At 41.6% G+C, this 21,543-nt stretch overlaps 2 protein-coding genes across 2 annotated transcripts; one reads left to right on the top strand and one right to left on the bottom strand.

Annotated features, from left to right (window-relative positions):
• Positions 1 to 2,490: 2,490 nt before the first annotated feature.
• LOC124067324 (helix-loop-helix protein 2-like) lies at positions 2,491 to 4,433 on the bottom strand. The gene is made up of 2 exons (XM_046404600.1): positions 4,174 to 4,433; positions 2,491 to 3,364 (listed from the first exon to the last, which is right to left on the bottom strand). Exon 2 carries the CDS (start codon positions 3,328 to 3,330, stop codon positions 2,971 to 2,973), a length of 360 nt encoding a protein of 119 aa, XP_046260556.1. The 5' UTR covers positions 3,331 to 3,364; positions 4,174 to 4,433; the 3' UTR covers positions 2,491 to 2,970.
• A 7,935-nt stretch (positions 4,434 to 12,368) lies between these two features.
• Positions 12,369 to 13,848, top strand: LOC124067544 (ribosyldihydronicotinamide dehydrogenase [quinone]-like). Its single transcript, XM_046404979.1, has 6 exons — positions 12,369 to 12,529; positions 12,648 to 12,815; positions 12,899 to 13,029; positions 13,105 to 13,218; positions 13,292 to 13,393; positions 13,486 to 13,848. Exons 1-6 carry the CDS (start codon positions 12,526 to 12,528, stop codon positions 13,783 to 13,785), a joined length of 819 nt encoding a protein of 272 aa, XP_046260935.1. The 5' UTR covers positions 12,369 to 12,525; the 3' UTR covers positions 13,786 to 13,848.
• The last annotated feature ends 7,695 nt before the right edge of the window (positions 13,849 to 21,543 follow it).

Consider the following 21,543-nt stretch of genomic DNA (forward strand, 5'->3'; position numbering starts at 1 on the left):
GAGTGATGTTCATCTGCTGTGTGGGAGAGTTTACCTGTGCTCACCTTGAGTCTGAGTTTGATTTGGGGGGTTTTTGTGACATCACAACTAGTTTGGAGAGGCCCAGTTAGAAACTTAAACAAATACGACGTGGGAACTTGAAACTTCCAGATCACAAACACTGAGGATGTCTGCTGCTGCACTGAAAGGCTGTGTGTTGCTGGGAAACTTCTGTTATTTGCATATTCGTAGAATCTGGATTTTTCAACGAGGGGCAGCAGTATTGAACTTTAAACAAAACAAACTAAAGCATATCAGATAAATGGTGATGACAAGGCTTCGTTTTTAAATATATCATTAAAGATTCATGGGGATGATCTTTAAGCTTGCAAAGGCCAAAATATTCCACAACCCTTTTAATCATCTAATACTAAAATATTTAGCTATTTATGTAGCTTTTTTTTTTTTTTTTTTTTAAATATCAAGCAGCAGTACAGTAACTGTAATCCTGTTTTGCAAATATGATCAAAATATCTGCTGTACGTGGTAATGGCCTTAAGGTGGGGCCTGCTTCAATATCAGAATTCCTGTTTTGAAATAAGGCTCCTTGTGTTAAAATTTAGCTTTACTCTACCTTTATTATTTGAGCCGATACCACACTATGTGATGTGTATCTCTGAATTCGTTGAGGCTGCTACCAGACCCGCTGACATCCAAAGACACTTTCAGGGTGAGGACAGATCAGATGCGGGCTGGGAGACAGAGTGGGCGTAAAAAAATCTGCCAGAAATTCCTTGAGATTTAGACAAATGGATAATTTAGGACATTTCATCTCTGGCCAGACGACAGAAACAAAACGTCAAGAAAAAATGTCACCGTCATTACCACTTTTGCACCCAGGACAAAAAGGCAAAGTCGAGCCGTGCAGGTAACAGCTGGCAGGACGGTGACAACAAACATCCAGCAGTGACCTGTGAAGACTGTTCTGGATCTTTAAAAGAGCAGCGGACAAAAGCAGTCTTAACTCAAGGTCAGGGTTGTCACTGCTCTGGAGCTTTTGACATATTCAGCTGCTCAAATTTCTGTTCTGTCACTCTTTTCCAACACGAACATAATGGAAATCTGACAACATTGTTGTTGATGAATCTCATGTGATATAATAGAAAGCTCTAGAAAACTTACTAAATACAAATACAAACAGCAATGACCCCCTCTATAACTTGTCTCAGTATTCTTCACCCATCTAAAAATGTATTGCCACAGGGCCAATTTAACAACATGCAAAATTCCCTCTGAAATATACATCCAGAGAGGCCAAGGGTATAAGAAGTCTGAACTTTGCTGTTAAATTGGTCTGTAGCAGACTCCATCAGAGGGCAGTGTTGCTCCTTACAAACTCTGTCTGATGAGTCTTTACCAAACCCATGAATGTTTATACAGGAGGCTTGCCATTTAAAGAGGGAACATGAAGAATGACATCAAACCACACACCTGTTCACACGTGGAAGTAAAAAAAGGTAGACTTAAATTCTGGTGTCCAGACACTGTGCTGTGTGGCAGAGGTCCTGTTTGTAGACTTTCAGTATTTGACCCACATTGGCTTAAACTATCCAGAATATTAACCATTTACACATGGGCTCTAGAACTCTCCCTGCCCCATTTATCTTCAAATCTGATGTTTGCCTCTCCAGCGTACCTATTGTATCCAGTGCGTAGGCCGAGTGTGTAGTGCGTGTAATGCAGCGCAGTGTGTAGACAAAGGGCTGTCACTCCTGCTGCTGGAGTGGACATGAACAATACCTCGAGCCCCTTGGGCCACATTACACTGCAGAGAGTGGCATAAAGGGATGAGAGAAGGAGCTCTGGGAGCCTCTGACTAATGGAGAGAGAAATCAAAGCAGGAGTTCATATTCGCTGCGTGATGTCATACGATATGTCAAAACACCGAAGAAGACCCTGTTCAGTGATTTATTTGTGTTACCATAAATCATGTATATTCCCTTTTGACTAAATGAAGGGACATGTGCTCCTTTACAGACAGCACTGATGTAAACAAATATTTAACAGCATCAGAGAATCTAAAGGCAGTTTTCACCTGAAAATGAGGCGGCAGCTGGACTGTTTTGATTATTGTTTTAAAGTTACCAAAAATGATTCATTCAAATCACGTTGAAATACTGAGCCAAAACTCCCTGCTGCTTCTTCCCTTTTGGTAGTTTTAAATAGAAGATCCTTGTGTTGCAAAACAAGACGATCACACACACACATTTAACATGCACAATGCTTTTTAAAGAATATTCTAAAATATGTATATTACTGCTCTCACTGATTACATAGAAAAAAGACCACTGTCTTTATACTGTCACATTACTATTTCATGCATGCTCTTTCAGCAGACACATTAAACCTTTGCAAAAACTTTCTGGCTTCAGAGATATTGTAGGATAACTGGGATCAAAGCAGCATTAAAACATAACCCCCCCCCCCAAAAAACAAAAAAATTTTACGACTGTCAGGGTTTATTCACATCTTGAATTTAAGCTGCAACTGAATCCAACATAGTGAAAGCACAAAAGGTTCCTCGCCATCAGTAGATTATTTTTTGTATGAATAAAATGAACGTATTTATAAATCAGTACAACGTCACAACTGATCAGGCAGCAGACTTAAGGTAAAACATTGCAATCTTTTAGTAGTTGGACTACATGAATATAATACATAGCAGCTTCCAAGATATTCTCATGCTTTTCATTGTTGTGATGACTAATAATCTTGTAACTGTTTCCCATGGTGAAAAATCAATATGATATTCCCATAATAACTTTAGGACGCACAGTAATCTGCACGTGTAGGGTTTGTATTAAATAACCCCTCCTACAGGACAGGTCTTCAGTCTTGTGTGAAGCCTACCAGTAGGCCTACTGCTGCTTCCTGAAATCATTCAGCTGTCGTGGCCTCCTGCCTCCGTCCATCCTCCTCCTCCTCCTGTCCTTAAATATCCAGCACGTGGTTGAGGTAGGAGATGTAACAGATCGCGAGCCGCAGGATCTCAATCTTAGACAACTTCTTGTCTGGTGGGAGCGTCGGAAGCAGTTTTCTCAGCTCCGCAAAGGCCACGTTGAAGGCCAACACGCGGACTCGCTCCCTGGTGGCGTGCGCGGATCGATACTTAGCTGTCGCGCGCCTCTTCCGCCTCTTCTCCTCCCTGCTGAGAGCGGGCACGTGTCCGGAGCGCGCTTTGCCCTCTCCGCCCGCGTGCGCGGCCGCCATGGACCCACACTGCACGGTCAAAGTGTCCAGGAGGGTCTCCGTGTCCGTTTGGCCCCAGGGCCGATCGGGACTGAGCATCATGCTTCTGTCCTCAGACCCTCAGACTGAAAAGATCCTGAAGAAAAAGAAAATGGTGAAAATACATCCAGAGGTGTTTGGAAATGATCTCAACTTTCTGAAAAACTGTTTGTTTTTAACAGCACTTTCTTGTACACGAAATCGGATGTGTAATGTAGAGCATGTCCAACTCGAACCAGCTTTTCGATTCCGAGAGATGCTTTACTTTAAGGAATAATACAAATACTCATATGGTGGGCTCTTTCTAGTCGTTTTTGGTGTTGTGGTCATTGTGATTACTGTGTGTGTGTGTTTTTTTGTCGGTCAAATTGTAAAACAAGGGACAAATGACTCTAAAATACATGGGACTCGTGCTGCCCCCTAGTGGTTGAGCTGTACACTCGCTGCTAGCAGTGACTGCGCTGTCCGAGGTTCTGAAAAATCAAGCCTACAGAAACAAAAGCGACTTGTTAAGTCACATGAAGTAAAAAAAAAAAAAACAGACATACTTATAATCGTTTTTATTGTCATGTGTAAATTACTTAGCATGAAATGAAAATGGATGGAATTGTACTCTCATCTGTGTATTGCGGATGTATGACAAAAAGAAATGTTTCACATTTCACATTACCGGTTCAGCTGTCTGTCTTTTCTGCGCAGATGAGCTGCCCGTTTCGAACAGGCTTTAAGCTGTAAGGCTTGGCTTTATTTTCCATCTTCTTTTTGTGTTTTAATGCATTTATGTTTCAAGTTCACAAAACTTGCTGTTTTAAGTTGCAAACATTTTAAGCTTGCAATGGAACGGAAACTGTGCAGCAGAGCAAAGGTTGAGCAGATGGTGCAGGATAGAATTAAAGTTTAACGTACCTTGCAAACGACAAAAACAGAGCCAGCAGATTCAGGAACCTCACATTAAAGATGCATCAATTCAGTGCAGGCGCACGCAGGTAAAGTTATCTCCCCTCCAGCCTCCATGCCGTCCCGGTTTTTATTTATATCTGAGTCGCGTTAAAGAGCTGAAAACAGGACGTGGGATCAGGTTTGACTTCGGGTGAGGAAGCGATGCGGTCCCGCTCGTCGTCCTGCTCCTCCTCCCTGTCCGTCATGGTGCCAGGAGCGCATCGCATCCTCAAGTGAGTGACAGTCTGGCTTGTTGCTTTCTCTGTTTCCTCCACCCCTCAACCTCTCCGTAAAACCAAGCGACGACACGCACAGCCGGATAATAGCAGTGTGTGTCGTCCAAGCCTCTTCCGTTTTTAGTAGCAGATTCATTTGTCAGATTTGTTTCATTCTAAAGGTTACAACCCGATGAACTTATTAGCGGCCTTGTTGAACATAAAGTGATCATAGTCCACTGGACGTGAAACTACCTCCAGTCACGCCATATTTTCCTGAATCGTGTAAATATAAGGTCAAGTGAGCATCCGTGTCTAAATAGAAAGAAAATGGAGTCAAATCTGACTTATAGCCTCACTGCCAAATGCAGATCCTCCAGCTGGCCATTAAACCTTAAAAACAAATAAGTTTCCTTTGAGGATATATTGGGTCATATGAAGGTTGAGTTGGCCAGGAGAGCTTTAAAAGCCCCAGCGGGCCTGTAGATAAGTAGGAACCTGTAAACCACAGTGCACAACATTTAGTTTGGTTATGAGCTGTTAATTTTACCACATGCGTTGCCACATGCAGCAGTTTAATAGGCCCAGTGCTGATTGAGGTACAGGTTTAGGAGAGGGAGGATGAGGGATACACAGACTGCATGAGGGCCGTAAGTCAAAACAGCTCATCCATGCAAACAAGAAAACAGATGGACACCAAGTTTAGTAAAGGTCAGTCAATGCCGTGACTCTTAACACAATGCATGTACAGTATCTGTGCACCAAAGCTGGATGTTGTGGTTCAGTTTGTGTCTATAGGTTGTTGTGGTAGGTGTAGTATTGGTGCTCTGGCATTTTATTTTTGATCTGCTCATCTCTTAGGGAGAAATGTCAGTGCTAATCATTACTAACATAATCACTGTGAGTGAATCACAGAAGGGCCCCCAACTCTGTGCCAATGGTGGAAAATGTTTCCTCTGACCGAGTCAGAAATGGCACCATAAATGCTCGACAGGGATCGTGTGTCATTATTGAGAAGGCCTTGGCATATGGCTAACAGCGTTATCATTCTCACCAAGATGTGACCATTTCTGTTTCGTTGAATGTGAAGTATCATCCTGGGATATCCTGCTCATCACAGGAAGAGACGTGTCATGCGATGGAGGTGATTTCTCAGATTTGGTTTTAGTAAACCTTAGTGTTTGCACCTTAGTGATTCAAGGGCTGGAAATGCGACCTTTACTTTGCAGTTCTGCTTAGACTTAATGTAGCTGTTTCATTGATTTGGATATGTGTTTTATGTTGAGATGTTAGGAGTGTAAATTGCCTCAAACACTTAAGTTATTCCATTTACGCTCAATCTAGAATTACACCTTTATCAATGCATCTTATGTGTTTCATTGTATTTGAGAGGGTGAGGGTTGTCAGGTGTGGTGCTGACATGATTGCGGGAATGTGTGTGTGATGTAGTGTGTGTGTTCCATGATAAACCAGCAGTAATTGCACACTAGGAGACCATGCGAAATAGTTCTACGCTTTCTGATAAAAGCAGTTATCTCTCTCTGGCTCTGGTATCTGTTGCTCTCGGCTCCACAGTTGCTTTCATCTCACAGGAGGCATGCAAATCATCGAATATCCCACCTACGAGAAGTTTGGTTTTCTGCAACAGCCGTCAAGAGGATCTTAATTAGGGCCCTTTTTAAGCTGACAGAATATGTGTTTATCATGCTCTCAGTGAGGTTAGATGACTTCTGTGAAAATCCACAAACGTGATGCGTTGAGTGATTGTATTTTGAGTTCTTTGAACAGATATTTTGGCCACAGTCACTGGTAATTCATTCTGCCTGTATCCAAGGAGGGATGGCCCTAACTCTATAGTAAGACGTTTGTTGTCATGCCTCCCATAAAGTATATTGTTTCAACAGTGGCTTGGTATAGGGCTGTATTTGCCTGTATAGAATATAGGCTACAGTATAACATAAGCTGTGTATGTATAGTATATAGTTTGGGGAATGTTATAGATCCAACATGAACTAACATCCTCTGAGAGAGACAGCCTATACAAGAATATACAATATATACAAGAAAACCTTTTTTATCTAAAGGCTTTGCAGCCTGTAGCTTCACAGTAGCTCTGATCAATAAAGCACATCTGTCACAACTTTAACTCTAAAATGTGGAATCGGGATAAGCTAAGTCACCAGGCCAGGACAAATGAAACGATGCAATGGAGATTGACAAACACCATGCAGACATTTTTCATCACCTTTTTTTATTTCAAAGTGTATTAAAAATATTCAGCACTTTGCATCACTCAGAACATAACCATCTGATTTCTGCGGGGAACAGTTCAGGTTGTGTGCCCTTTGTTACCCTCCACCATGTCTCTCTTGTGTCCTCTCCTCCTCCACCTTTTTGTTTTGTTTTGTTTTTTTCACACCTATTCCCCAGGGTTTAACTCCTCACATGTCCCAGTCTGGACACCATCTGTTTAAAGACCAGAGTCACAAACCTCCCATTTTCATTTTCTCCTCCTCGTCATCTGCTCATGCATGCACGTGTGGGCCTGTGTGTTAATGAACAAGCGTGTGCAAACTCTTTTCCTCGCAGCCTCAGTAAAACAAATTAATCGTCAGTATGTTTCCCAGTTCAAACTTTAATTCATGTTGTGTACAACTTCTGCTTTTCAGGGGTGGAAAAACTTGTGTTTGTTCTGTTCGTATATTGCATATTACTTTCTTACTCGCTGTCACTTTTTACCTTCCGTCATGTTCGTTTGCCAATTTCTGTAACCCTCATGTGTTACCAGCAAATCACACGCTGTAAGCTGATGTGGTTTAATTTTAATTGGGTCCCTATTTTTTTCCCCGTTCCCTCCGCCAGTTCTCTCCTCTCTGTCTGGTTACCATCTGCCGTCCTAAATTGTGTCTGATCTGGAGTCAGATGACATCTAATCGATCAGCTTTGTCACCATGGCTACAGCGGCGAGGAGGACGAGTGGAAGGGAGGAGGGGGTGGAGAGAGGTAAGATATTACAGCAGTTCCATTGCTTTTCCTAAGGTCTTCTTTTATTTTTATCTTTTCCAAATTCATTACTGATGGAAGATGAGACACTTAAAAAGACATAAAAAAGAATGAAAATAGACTGACTGTGTCAGAACTGCACCAAATAGTCATTTTGTTTATTATTTTGCTGATTATTTCTTTCAATTGATACATCAGCCATTAAGACTGTAAAATTTAAAGTAGAATACATATAAAAATGAACATCCTGAGATCCTTATTACTTCTTTTGTCCAATAAAGGGGTCAAAAACTTAAGGAACTTAAGTAAACACATCTCAAGTTCATCTTAAGTTCAAAGTACCATGAAACCAAACATTTAAAAAGCTGGGAACAGGGAAGGTGTATCCTCCTCTCTTCACTCAAGACTTCAGTGATTAATCAGCTATCAAAAAATATTTTCTGTTTTAAATGTGATTAATTTTCTTCTTATCTGCTAATTAGTTTATTGTAAACTTCCTTAATATTGCATTTGTATTAGATTTTATGCAGTGGAACAGTGTACTGTACATGCTCCTGTCTCACATTTAGAAATTACAGTCAAGTTCATAGCAAGTTTGTGGAAGCACTAATTAATAGCTAACTTCAAGGTCAGCTAAACATGTAAAAATGTGCATGTTTCGTGTACAGGAAGTATACAACACGTGAAGAATAAAGCTATGAATGATATAGTAAATATATGCTTGGTTTAAATGGATCAGTTATTTTCAGGAAACTGAAAGAAGTGGCAAATTTGTGCCAAATCAAGTGGCCTTTTTTATAAAGTTTTAATACTAATCTGGCTTTTAGTTCAGTTTTGTTTTCAAATTCCCAGCTGTAAAGTATAAGAAGGAACATCTGAGAAGAGCAGGCTGAGGCAGTAAACACACTCCATGCAAAGTATAACAGATAAACAGAAGCTTAAATGGAAAAGCAGAGTAGGTGGATTTTTTGCACACCTGAGAAGAACTCTGGGGAATGTCTGTGTGAGGTTTCGTCTGAGTTAAAATTCGAGAGTTATCTCCTTCAAACTTAAAAGCGGCGACTTCAATTTGTTGCTTCTTCTTGCTGCTTAAATGGGACTTCTGCTCAGTCAATTCAGTAAGACAGACATTACAGAGGACACCTGTTTCTACCTCCGCAGGGGCAGAGACTTCAGTCGGAGAATTCACTCTGTTATCTCAGTACACGTTTGTGCTGTAACATGAAATAAATATGCTCGAGATTTGTCTGTCATCCACTCCATTAAAAATGTAACACCGTGTTTTGCTGCTAGATGCTGTCACGGTTCAGTGAACATCACTTCATCGCATTGCCTTCAGGGGCTTTGGCTAAGGAAACCCTACTCAGCTGACAAACGTATAAAAAGTGTCTTACTATCATGAGAAAATGTGATAAGAGACTTTAAAAACTAAAATGTCACTGAGCATTTAAGGTTAAATTCATGTTGAAAAACTAGAAATGACTTAATCAAAGTCACGTGTTAAGACAGATTCTTTATTTCAGCTTTGCACATGCACACTCTGAACTCTGCTCTGCGTCCTTTTCTTTTCTTTCTCTTTTTTGTTTTGTTGGAAGAGGGGGGGTGTCTCTCCTTATTTTGGGACCGTCCGTTGCCAGGAAACTCATAGTCACAGCCGTCAGCTAAAGAAGACCACGATGGCCTCTTTATAATGGAACCGAGGGAAGTTTATTGGTCTGAATGCCAGGAATGCAAAATCATTTAAATATCTGGTCACAAATGCAACATGTACAGTAATAGCATTTTATAAAAAGGATTTGGCAGCTGACCTGAAAGTTTCCAGTTAAAAACAGGCAATCCAGACTGAGCTGATTGTCTTGGGCCACAGTTAAAAGGTAAGTATTGTGAAATGTTAACATTAATCCAGACTGAGAGGAGGTTTGAACTGAAGGTGTGAGAAAGATTAGATTGTAACTTCCTCTCTTGAGGCCTTCCCATCACTGCCCTTACTGTGGCATAATAAAAGGTTCTGAACTAACAGATTTACATGATTTGCAAAAGTTAAGAGGCATCTTAATGTTCACCTGTTAAACAAGTCAGAGGATGAAAGAGTTTAAGGTTATCTCCAGTTAAATGCAGCAGAGGATCAGAAACATGTGATGTTATCCTTTGTTACCAGCTTTCTTTCTCTGTCTCACACAAAACTGGAAATTACAGCAACATTTTCTCTGTAACGGCATGACAGTGTGATCCAGTTATACTGTATGCATGGCTGATGTATTACTATCGGAGAGAATGACAAAATACACATGGTCTATAAGCATCTGTTTCTGAGGAAGCAGGCAGCGGCATACTATTGCCAACATTCGCTCAGCAACGCTCAACGTTTTAAGGATACACTTTGATGTACCCTCTTGTGGCCACTTCTGTTTCATTATAAAACCATAACAACAGCTTTTGGTTGAGGACAGGAAAGCACAGAAGCAGCTGTCTGATATAAATGTTTTAAAACTGATCCGAATATGATGCTTTTACCGGTCACAAACTTTTATTCTCTCTTTCAACACCAAACTTTGCGTGAACATCCAGCTATGGTGCATCTACTACCACATCAAAGTTTATTTTAATTCAATAAACTAATTTCACTTATGTGTTGTTAAAATGCTGAGTTTCAGTGGGTATGACAGATACTCATCATCTGGGTTTAAGTTAATCTCAGGGCTCAAATTAATGTTTAAAATGATGTTAGTGACATCTCTATGTGGGTCAGAACTGGAGAGGACGTGTTTATCAAGTGTTTTGAAGGCTCTGCAAGACCTAAACTTCCTCCAGCTGAAACAACTTGAATGACTTTGAATTTGTTTCCCTGTCAGACAGCAGTTTCACAGTAAATCCTGGAGTTGTGTTCAGTCCAATGATAAGATCAGTGACATTCATCTGTTAAAGGTGTTAAAGTTTGCATGAAAATTTGCATGGCTTACATTGATTCTTCTCTGCCAATATTTAGCCACATATTCATGACTCACCATCTGGGCGGCTATTACTCACTTTGGCCTCCTCAAGCTCTGGCAGTTGTTCACAAACTGTGATTAAACCGTAAACTGCACAAAATCAATCTGGGGGAGAAACCGGACGCTGTCATCATCTAACAGTAAAAAGTACGAGGAGAACTTCTGCATGGATTCTGAGACCATGAACAGACATGCCAAAAAGACACTCATCACTCACCTCATCTCTGCCTCTTTTCGGTGACATTTTGTTGGTTAATTAAACACCACATTCAGTATTCTGTTCATGCTGAGGATGAAGGGTCCAAAGCTTCCTGCAGATCCACAGTGAAAGCCCTTCACTCAGGTATTGTACAAGAAGAATGCTATAAAACATTGTATACAAAATCATCGAAAGCAACCCGTGAAGCGGGTTTTATTCTTCTTGAGGCAGACTTGTTCTGCTGCCAAGTCTTGTGCAGTGCAGTATGCACTCTGCAGCTGTCTGAAAAATAAACAGAAGTATAATTAAAATAAAAACTGGGCCTCATGTGGTGTCATATCTCAACTTAGATCCTAAATGTGAAAGGACTTGGATCATTATCAGGAGCAAAAAAGAGGAGATTGACACATGATTATTTTTGGCTGTAGGCCTGTCTTTTCCCAGCGAAAAATGTCAACTCCAACTGCAGCTCTGGCTTAGGGGCCTGGCCACTGCAAGGCCAGTTTTATTAGGATTGTCCTTGTCACATTGCATTAAGTCATATATTCTATAAGGAGTTTATTTAAAGTTTGGTCATATATGAAAATGACAAAACTGCTTTTCTCATATTGTCCACATGATGGCACTGCAGCATTTTCATATTGTGATCCTGCATTTATCATGAAGACAAACAAGCCAAAAGCAATGTATGTCTGTATCGTGTGTGTGCGCGTGTGTGTGTGTACCTTTGTACCTTTGTCATGCCCCTATGTACTCTATAATTGCATGGTTGTGGTTATGTTTAGAGGAGCTCCTAAAGGTGGGCTGCAGATGTTCCTTTTATGTTCGTATGTCCAGACCAGGATATTAAACTGGGCTGAAAGCCTCGAGCAGCACACACCAAATGCCTGACGCGTGTGGTAGAAAGTGTGAAACATACTTGTGACTACACTGTGTAAAGTATCAGCAAATCTGTCCGGGATCTCATGTAGCTCAACACATTGCAAACCCTCCCAGCAAAACACACGGTGCCTCACCATCACAGCAGAGAGAATTGACACCAGAATGCCTGTGCCCACCGACCCTTAAAACTCAAATCAATCTCAAATGATGAGAAAAAATGAGAGACAGTGGGAAGAAAGAAAGCTGACAAATCTATATATCTCACTCATGTGGCCTGCTTGCCTGCATGTGCGCCTATATGTGCAGCAGTTGTTCATTAACTCCTCACAGTGGCTGGATAAATAGGACTTAGGACTGATTTTGGTCCCACATGTGCGTTAGTTCATGTCTGCCTTTGATGTCCATTGCTGGATCTTTTTTTTTCTTTACAGGCCGACATTCGTGAGTGGGCTCGACCACAGGCAACTATTGCTTCAGAAGAAAGTCATGTAAAGGAAAACAGAGCTGGAAAGCCAGTAACAGTAGAGCGAGATGATCGCTCGGCCACATTTGCTTTATGTGGTTTGAAGACACCCGGAGTGGCACATCATTTTCAAACATCTTGTATGCAGACAGACATGCACGCTCTCAAATACCCACACAGTTAAAAGACACACAGAGACCACGCGTCCTGTCTCCTTCTGGGTATGGTAAAGGCACACATCTCCTTGAAATGGAAGATGTGTTTTAAACGGGATAAACCCGCAGCTGGTTTCACTGATAAAACTTACATATTCTTGACTTTCACAGGTACCTAAATTCCACTCTGCATTTAAAAATCCTATCCAGATTAGATAAAAAGATATGTGGATGAGAGTCCTGAGAGATAATCTCCCAGTGCCAGCTGACTGGTGACCTTGATTGCTGATTGACATCACCTGTGAGTTGAACCGGAAGGATTGGTGTATAAAAATAGCTCCTTGAATTTTGCTTCTGGGTGAGCAACTCTGTCTGTCAACAGACAAACTGGTGGTAAAGCACATCATTTGAAATGGGTGAGTTTGGTTCTTGTGTTTGAAAGTATCTCATGCTCTGATTAAGACTGAATTGTACTTGTGTTTGACCTTCTGGTCTGACCTGCACTTACCCTAATCTTTTTATTTCCTGGTTTAGCATCAAAGAAAGTGTTGATTGTGTATGCTCACCAGAGCCTGGGCTCATTCAATGCAGCAGCCAAAGATGCAGCTGTGGAGGTTTTAGCAGCTCAGGGCTGCACAGTAGAAGTATCTGACCTGTATGCTGCAAAGTTTAAAGCCTCTGCTACTGCTGAGGATATCATGGGTATATAGACATCTCACTGACATTACAGTTTAGTTTGTGATTATGTCTTGGCATTACAGGAAATGTTTGTTTTGCCTCTGCAGGAGAAGTTAAGAACGCTGATCACTTCTGTTACGCAGAGGAGACCAAACTGGCGTGGGAGGCTGGAAAACTGTCTGCTGACATTGTTGAGGAACAGTGTAAACTTACCAAGGCAGACCTCATCATCTTTCAGGTGGAGCCTGAGTGACAGTAATGTGTTTGGTTTAATCCCTCTGTGTTGCATTAACTTTAAACCCTGTTTTTTCAGTTCCCCATGTACTGGTTTTCTGTTCCTGCCATCCTGAAGGGCTGGATTGACCGGGTGTTCACTCTAGGATTTGCCTTTTCACAGGAGAAACGATACAGCCAGGGTATCTTCAAGGTAAGTTATTCAAACGAGGTTAAGATTCCTAGTCTTTGGCTTTTCTCTTCCTCTTTAATATGTCTCTGCACAGGACAAGAAAGCCATGCTGTCCTTCACCACTGGGTCTCATGAGTCCATGTTCACTGCAAATGGCATTAATGGAGACATGAATGTTACACTATGGCCACTGCAGGTATTACATCAACATAACTTGACTGACCAAGAATTAAATGGTCAGTGTCAAACCTTTTCGAGTTACATCTACTGCAATGTTTCTCTCTGCAGAATGGCATTCTGCACTACTGTGGCTTCCAAGTACTGGCCCCTCAGATCTTCTGGGCTCCATCTTACATTTCCAAAGAGGCGCGCAGCAGCATGCTGGAGAGCTGGCGTACACGACTACAAGGGCTCCTGGGAGAGGAACCACTTTCCTTCACTCCTTTGGAATGCTTCGACGGGGAGAAGGGTTTCCAGCTGAAGCCTGAGGTCTGTGAGAAGCATGCCACCAAAGAGTTTGGACTGACAGTGGGGATCCACCTGGGCAAGCCCCTACCACCCAACAACCAGATGAAAGCTGGAGTCTGAAGACGAGGGTGTCTCAGTGTCAGGACTGTAATGCTGCAATCAATAAAAGCTGGCTAAAATATAGCTTTTTGTCTCTTGAATGCTTGGAACATGTACTGTCTTCTATCATGACTCTCATACACATACAAGAGGTACAGGATTTTGTGCAGAAAGTTTAGGAAGTTTTACAAAGTGTTGGCATAACAATTCTGAATAATTTTTTTTTTTTTTTTTTTTTTTTTTTCCCCCCTCCCCTTCAGTGGTTGTCTCATGATTTTGTAGTATCAACATGTTAAAAGGGCATCAACATTTGAACACAAACTCATGACACCCTGTCTTGTGGTTTGGGACATCTAGTGTTTAAATAGCTGAATCATAGCATTGTCTTTTAACTGTGTGTGAGCAAACATGACCTTAAGCAATTTTATTTTTTATTTTTGGACGAGGCTCTTAACAATGAAATCTTTACGTTGTGCTTTCAAAGCACAGTCCTGTTTGCCAGTTCTCTGCAATTGTCCTGGTTCTGACCCTTCACATCTGTTTGGGGAGACTGCCCTCCCCTTTACTCACTAGTTTCCAGTCAAAGCCTGAAGTGCATCTGAAATAGACAGTGGGAGCCCACCTGGGGAAACCACTCCTCCCCAACTACCAGATCAAAGCTGGAGTGGTAGTGAGGAAGACTGCTCCTTTGGTTCTGCAAGTGCAATAAAGCGTCATCTCATGCTGATCCTTGTGGAAATTTTGAGTTGAATGTTTGGGTGAACTTAAGTTGTGTGCACTTTGTTTTGAACTGGTTATTTTGAACGAATCAAACAATCCTCTCATGCCATTGGGGGGAAGCTGAAGTATTCTGTACCTTGTATACAGACATGCTGACGACCAAAGGGTCTGACGAGCAGGTCTGGCCTCTACGCAGAAACATAAGTGGTCGAGCACTTTTCCCAGAGAAGCGGCTTTTGTTTGGGTATGGAGGAAATGAGATGGGGGTGGGGTGGGGTGGGCTGGAGGGGGGCACACTTAAGGAAATGGCCTTGCACTGAGATGTCCAGACCACAGCCTGTGACATGTAGGAACTCTATGATGTGCATATTTCACAGCTGAGGTTTCACAAGGTCACCGTGTGTTTGCTTGTGTTGAGTCAGGTCCAATTTGATAATCACCTGTCTCTGCAGCCAGATCATTTTCTTCATCAACTTCATCAACCTCAGTCAGTTTTCTGGTAACCAAAATAAGATGTTTAATTTCTGTTTTCTTTAATACTGTGCTGACACTTAAGAATCTCAGCTAAACGCTCTCCTTTCATATCAGACAATTTAGTTAAATAATATTTTGAGTGTGAAGTATTTTAAATGTGTGTTAAAACACACCTTCTCTGCATAAGTAGACCTACACGGTAACAAATAATACTATTGTCAGTTTTAATCTCTTTAAGTTTCCTTTTTCTATACGCGTCATTGTCCCAGATCAGAAAACCTATAGTGTTTGAGTTAGAATTGCTGGGTCTGGGGGCACTTAGTGTTTGTGTACATAAGGCTTACACCACAGTCTCTGATCTGGTGTCCATCCTGCTCTCCCATTGTCCATCACAGTTCTCCCACCCTGGCTGCAGGGAAGGCCATTTTTGGCTGCTTCAATAGGAGGAAGTGGGCACCGTCTTCTACCAGGCATGGAACAAGAGTCTCCCCAGACAGCAGTCTGCTTTCCTGATAGCTGATATACACACTATAGCAATCAAAAATATTCATGTAATACTCAGATGGACATTTTAGCTGTGATTGTGTGAATGGAACATTTAGACAGGAAATAACTGGTTAACTGCCTTGCAGAGAGTTGAATTGATTTCAGACAGTGGGTGGTTAGTGCTGCTGCAGCCTTGATGTTCTCCATTTCTAATGTCAGTCAGAAGATCAGTGCTATTTTCAGAAACAACGAGCCTGCTGTAACAACATCCACCTACCAGACCCTCTAAAATTCCTCCCTAATTTACATGTTATAAATTAACTGTTAACTTTGTAAGTGTGAAAATGCCTAGTTGTGGTTTATGGCGGTTATGTGCCACACTGTTCTTTTTCCAGGTTACTGTTTGGTAAAGATTAAACTAATGAGACATATAATAGCTGATGAGAAAGGCTGGTTTTTGTGACCACTGGACAGAACTGGATGAAATGTTCAAATAAAGCTAAGCTAAAGCTAACAGTTAGCAATACCTTAATATTATCGATCCTCTCATCTAACTCTTAAAAGCAAGTAAAAAGTCAATTTCCCAAAAAGTCCAAATATCCTTTTAAAGGACAGAAATAAAGTCCAAGATGCAGATCTGCAAATATACATAAAGACATGATTCCTTTAAAGTGAGCTGAGATTTGAGTGATAGAGTTGAGAATACGGCTGAGCCAGATGTGACTGATTGTTCTTCATTGACTTTTGGGTGTTTTGATTAGGCCACAAATGGGTCCCTGTGTTTGCACCAGATGTCACAGGGTTAACAACAGGCCAGTCATTAAACACTATGACCCAAAACAGACAGGGAGAGAGAGAAACAGAGAGGCAGAGAGAGATGGTAAAGTGCAAGAAGAAAAGAGGCTGGCTAAGAAATGAGGCGAGTTATTTATATCAACCATCCTCTCACTCGCTCAGGCTACATTAAAATCCAATCAATTACAGCTCAACACAAACCGCAACTTGTTGAACTTTGCCAATGTGATTGTGTGAGAGTGAGTCCATGTGTGTGCACACATGGGGAAAGTGAGGCACAGTTTGGGGTAGTTATATTAAGATTGGCAGCAGGAAAGGTTTTTAATGAAGAACTTCACTAGCGTTTCCCTTTATGCGTTACTGCCCCTTTACCTTTGCATCACAGAGCGTCCATTGTACTTTCCCCGTGATTACGAAAGTGAGGAATTCACTCTGACATCCGAGCACAATCATTCCCCAAAACACACCAATCACAGCAGCCTCTTAAATCAAGTTTTTCTTACAGCATACAGTCCTTGTTAAAAGAAAAAATATGAGACTGATAGTCCTACAAAACACTTCTTTACATTCCCCTTTCGCAAGCATTCGACAATGCTAAAATAGTTGTACTTCAGGGGATAACTTGTTCTTGATACATGGACTGCATAACTGAGAAAAAAAATATTTCAGGTTGATCTACCTTTAGCTTGACAGAAGATAAAGTATTTTCATGGTCTTATTTTCTCATAAATTCAAGGCATAAACTACTTGCTTGGGTATCTGAAAAGGGTCTGGTGTGTGTGTGTGTGTGTGTGTGTGCGTGTGTGTGCATCAAAGATAAATCTCCCAGGGTCCTATGCTTGTGATCACAGACTGAACAGCTGGTTAGAAAAATGATAAAAAGGGTGGACTGCAGCAGCTGCGGAGGAACATGACCACAAATAGAGTCAAGAGACTTTTTAAAAGGTCCAAAAAAGGAGAGAAAAACATGAGTGAAAAAATAATAACAATCACTGCCTCCTTCCCCTTTTCATGAACTTTTGCAGGATGTGTCTTTCATGCCTCGCTCTTTTCATCCTCATCTCCATCCTTCTTTTGTATTAGTCTTCTCCTCTCACCAGTGTGAAAATACACAGGAAACTTTAACCACAATGGGACTTTTCACGCATCTTTTGCTCATTAGGGGTCTGAATGTTCATTGGAGGCGGACTCGTCGGGGGAGCCGACTCCATTTTACCACATATAAACAAACACTTTCACGGATCAGGCTCCTGACGTGCACTTCACTCAGCTAGCTGTGATAGGACCCAGGCAGACTGTGCAACTTTGAAACACTTACATGGAGGGCCTGCTGTCATGGTTTTGATGAATGGATGGACGTCACGCTATTGGCCTCCATTCAGGCTCTGATGTATGGAGTGCCTGGTACTGGGGTGCTGACGTGGGGCGGCAAAGCTGTTTCGTATTTACAATCAGAGGATTGAGTGTAGCTGGGAGATCCGGGGGAAGCCTTTTGGTGGTTTGGGGTGTCAGTGCAACAGACTTCAGACTGCAGTCAGTCATTATTCTCTTTTCTGAATCCTTTTCTGTATTGTAATGAGAAGCAGATCTCTACCATCTCCACCACAAAGTGATGGGAATAATGGGAGAAACAGACACATGGTCACTTTTGTTTGATCCATTGACTCCGATGCGGACTCCCCTTTCCTTTCTCCACTCTGATTCGATCCTCTTTCTGCCTTTTGTTTCATGCATCTTCCTTGTGTATTTCGCCCACTGTCACACCTCAGCATACGCAATGAAAGACTACACATGGCCTCATGTTTTCGCCTGTGAGTAATAGATGTAACTGAATCTCAGGGTTAGAGATGAGACAATGAAGAAAGACTGGATGAATGGTAGTGCTAGTGCAAGTGCCCCTCGCTCGGAGCTCCAGGCGCACAGGGCTAAACTCCAGATGCTGCCTGGGTCGCCACATCCTGGCCGTGATCCCCTTGCAGTGCTGCGTTTGCTTGTGTGCATGCAACTAGCAAAGAGACTGTGAATGGGAACCACCTGGGACAGTATAAAATGGCCTGAGGTAATTTTCCATCACATGTTGTTCTGGTGATTTTGATCAATCTTTTGGTGCCGCAGGGTCATTTTTTAAAGGACGTGATATTTATAATGTATCACCATTCAGATCTTTTTCCAGGAAAGCGAAACAGGCTTCATTCTACTAGCATGTTTATCTACATTATCTCTTGTTTGAGTGCTGCGAAGTTGTGTTTATCTCAATAAACCCTACAGTGTTTGGTTTTCTCTCAGTGCTCACGCTCATACAAAACGTGACAGTTCTTGTTTGCAATCGTACCATCGCTTTGTTAATGTTAAATTGGCATGTTTACCATTGATGCAACTTAAAAATTTCAACCTCAAGTTAAACCGTGAACTTGATCCCTGTGACAATATGTCAGCACTGCTTTCACTCACAGCCATAGGCTAGTGTAATGTAGCCGGTGAAGCTGTTGCTGCAGGCGTCTCTAAAACACCAGCACATTCCAGCAGCGCTGATGGACCATTTTTCATTTGGTGTGACGGGACAATAGGGGTGAAAGTTAGCCACCTTATTTGTGAACTCTCTGTCTTACTGTCAGCAGCATGGAAAGGCAGCATGTTTTAAAGCATACACCTGGATTGTCAAGATAGGATTACTAGATTAGAGCTACAGCCCCCAGGGAACAGAATGAGACGGACACCTTCTCATGCAGCCTGTGGACAGACTCTGTCATTCACTAATCCACACTGGACGCTCAATGTCCCCTGGAGCAAGACTTTTCTTCAGCTTTTACCCATCATCCCAATGACCTGGCTCAGAGTACTAAACATGTGTGTGCGTGTGTGTGTGCGTGTGTGCAAGAGTGCTGAAAGGACTAGCAGTGGAAAGAAACCTGTAGAACTTTGGAAAAGCAGAACTTGGTTACTGCTGTGTGCAGAGATGATAGACAAAGTCAATGGACTGTATGATCCACAGCAGTCATGGTCAACAGATAAGTATGAAGGTACTGACAGATTCAGTGAGGTCATAGAAAGACAGAGAGAGAGAGAGAGAGAGAGAGAGAGAGAGAGAGAGAGAGAGAGAGAGCGAGAGAGAGAGAGAAGAGCGCAATACCAATCAACTGAAAAAGTAACAAAATACACAATACTTAAATAATTCAACCCATGTAATGACTTTGCATGCAAATAAAGTAACTACATGAAATTACATGTTTACATTTACATGTTTCCATGACTACATTAATAACATTAATAAAATTTTCATTTACTGCCATCAAGTGGTCAGAATTTAGTTTTGTTTGATACTTTGCTTCATGAACAAATACCTGCAAAACTAATGAGCTAAGCTATACTTAGTGCTAAATGGCAAATATTATCATGTCATCATCAGGCTGTGGACTCTTTGTCTTCTGGCTCAGATGAACACGTGTTTGGAAGGTTTTGCGACTTTCAGATCACACAACACCGTTGTCAGCTTCACTCTCACCGCTCACATCAGTGTCACTCCCAGCCACAGCGAACATCTATTTCCAGTGAATAAACTCCCAAAAGGCCCACATACGCTACCTGCCCGACAGCAAATGGCAGACAGATGAGGTTAGTAAGTAGCTGATGAACATAGTCAGGCATTTGGCAACTATAGAGTTAGATATTTTCCTCGGAGATTTCTGGTTTAAAAGGAGGGAGAAAAGACCTAAGGATTCCAACTCCAAATGAATATTAATGTTGGTGCTGCATGTATAAATAAGAAAGTGTCAGCTGTAAGTTCACCACATCAATAACTTGTTTCTAAACAAAAAAAACAAAAAAAAAATCCAACAATTTTTTTTTTCACACTCCTTTTCACACAAAGCCTCTCAGTATATCTTCTCTTTCTCTCTTCGTGTTTTACATTTGAGAAGTTCTCGGGTTTCACTAGTATTTATGGGCTGGTGTGAGGGATGCTCTGTCAATGTGAGGAATGCCTCGATTGCTACATTTCCTGACAGGGACGCACTCTTCCTGCCAAATGTGCACCTGCATGAACATAACCCTGAGAGACAGAGAAGATCACATCATCTCAAGCTTGCAGTGACAAAACGCTGGCTCGCAAACCCAAAACAGAATCCAATCGAACAAATAGCCGCCGTTTTTTTTGTCCTTTGAATACTGACTACACTAGGTCCATTACTTCATCAGTTTCACACACTCCTTCACAAGCTCCATCCACTCCATGTGAGTGAAACTGAAAGCAGCACTCACACGAGCCCTTATCGACCTGAAAGATAATTGCAAATGAATAAGTAATTAAGTGAAAGCTGAGGTTAGAAGAGAAGGAATGTAGGGGAGAAGAGAAATGCAAAAAGGAGCCTCCGAGTAGGAGGGAGGTCTACTGTTGATGGTAAAAATGTGGCTGAGAATGAGTTTGAGAAGGATCATCTGAATGGAGATTTGCACAAAAGTAGATTGTGTCTGTCAGACCCCCCCTCCCCCACAGTCATTAGCAATAACTCACAGTCTTTCTTCCTACGTTTTTCTCAACCTTTCTTTCCCACATCCCCATTCACCCGCCTCATTCTTTACGTCACTTCTGTTTCCCCCTTTCAGCCAGCCTTCCCTTTTCCATCTCCTAATCTCTCGATCTGTTTATCCTGTTTGCGAAAATGTGTTCGATGAACTCGGCTTTGTCCAAAATATTTAAGGAGTGGTCGAAAGAAGCCGTACTGTTTCAGTGCACTCTCCAAAAAAACTTTTAATGGTGTTTGAATAGCAGACAAATAAAACCCTGGCTGTTGTTTTGAGCATGAACACACAAATGCAGCAAAACTCTTAGACCTGCAGTTTATATGAGTTTCACTCTTTCACTCTGTAACGAGGGGGAAAACTGGGCAGAAACCTGAGCAACAGATGACCGACTCCTCGTATAGAACAAACATACTTGCAATGCATGTCTCATGTATAGCGTGGACATAAGCAGTGATAGAATGCAACTAAGTGCCTTTACTCAAGTTCTGTTTTAAGGTACTTGTACTTTACCAGAGTGGCATATTTTTAAATGAATTTATTTTGCTGGAAATTGGATTGAAAAAAATTATCAAGAAAAATGATGAATATCGGATCTGTTGATGTGCATGCATGCAAATATATGTATTATTTACTTTTACTTGTACCATTGAAACAACGCTGGAAGTACCTGTGTTACTGACCTTTCACCTTTCGACAGTTGCTTTCATTGCACATGCAGCAGACAGGAAGCAACATTAGCATTCGTTTGTAGTTGTGTTTCCAGCCGCCTTTGACTATAAATCC

The sequence above is a fragment of the Scatophagus argus genome, chromosome 11, assembly GCF_020382885.2.
Source record: "Scatophagus argus isolate fScaArg1 chromosome 11, fScaArg1.pri, whole genome shotgun sequence".
Taxonomy (NCBI): domain Eukaryota; kingdom Metazoa; phylum Chordata; class Actinopteri; family Scatophagidae; genus Scatophagus; species Scatophagus argus.

Bases quoted from the DNA above. Each gene is read 5' to 3' on its own strand.
- LOC124067324 (XM_046404600.1), bottom strand. From the start codon at position 3,330: ATGATGCTCAGTCCCGATCGGCCCTGGGGCCAAACGGACACGGAGACC.
- LOC124067544 (XM_046404979.1), top strand. The intron at 13,219-13,291 runs GTAAGTTATTCA...GTCTCTGCACAG, and splicing joins ACAGCCAGGGTATCTTCAAG to GACAAGAAAGCCATGCTGTC. The intron at 13,394-13,485 runs GTATTACATCAA...TTCTCTCTGCAG, and splicing joins TTACACTATGGCCACTGCAG to AATGGCATTCTGCACTACTG.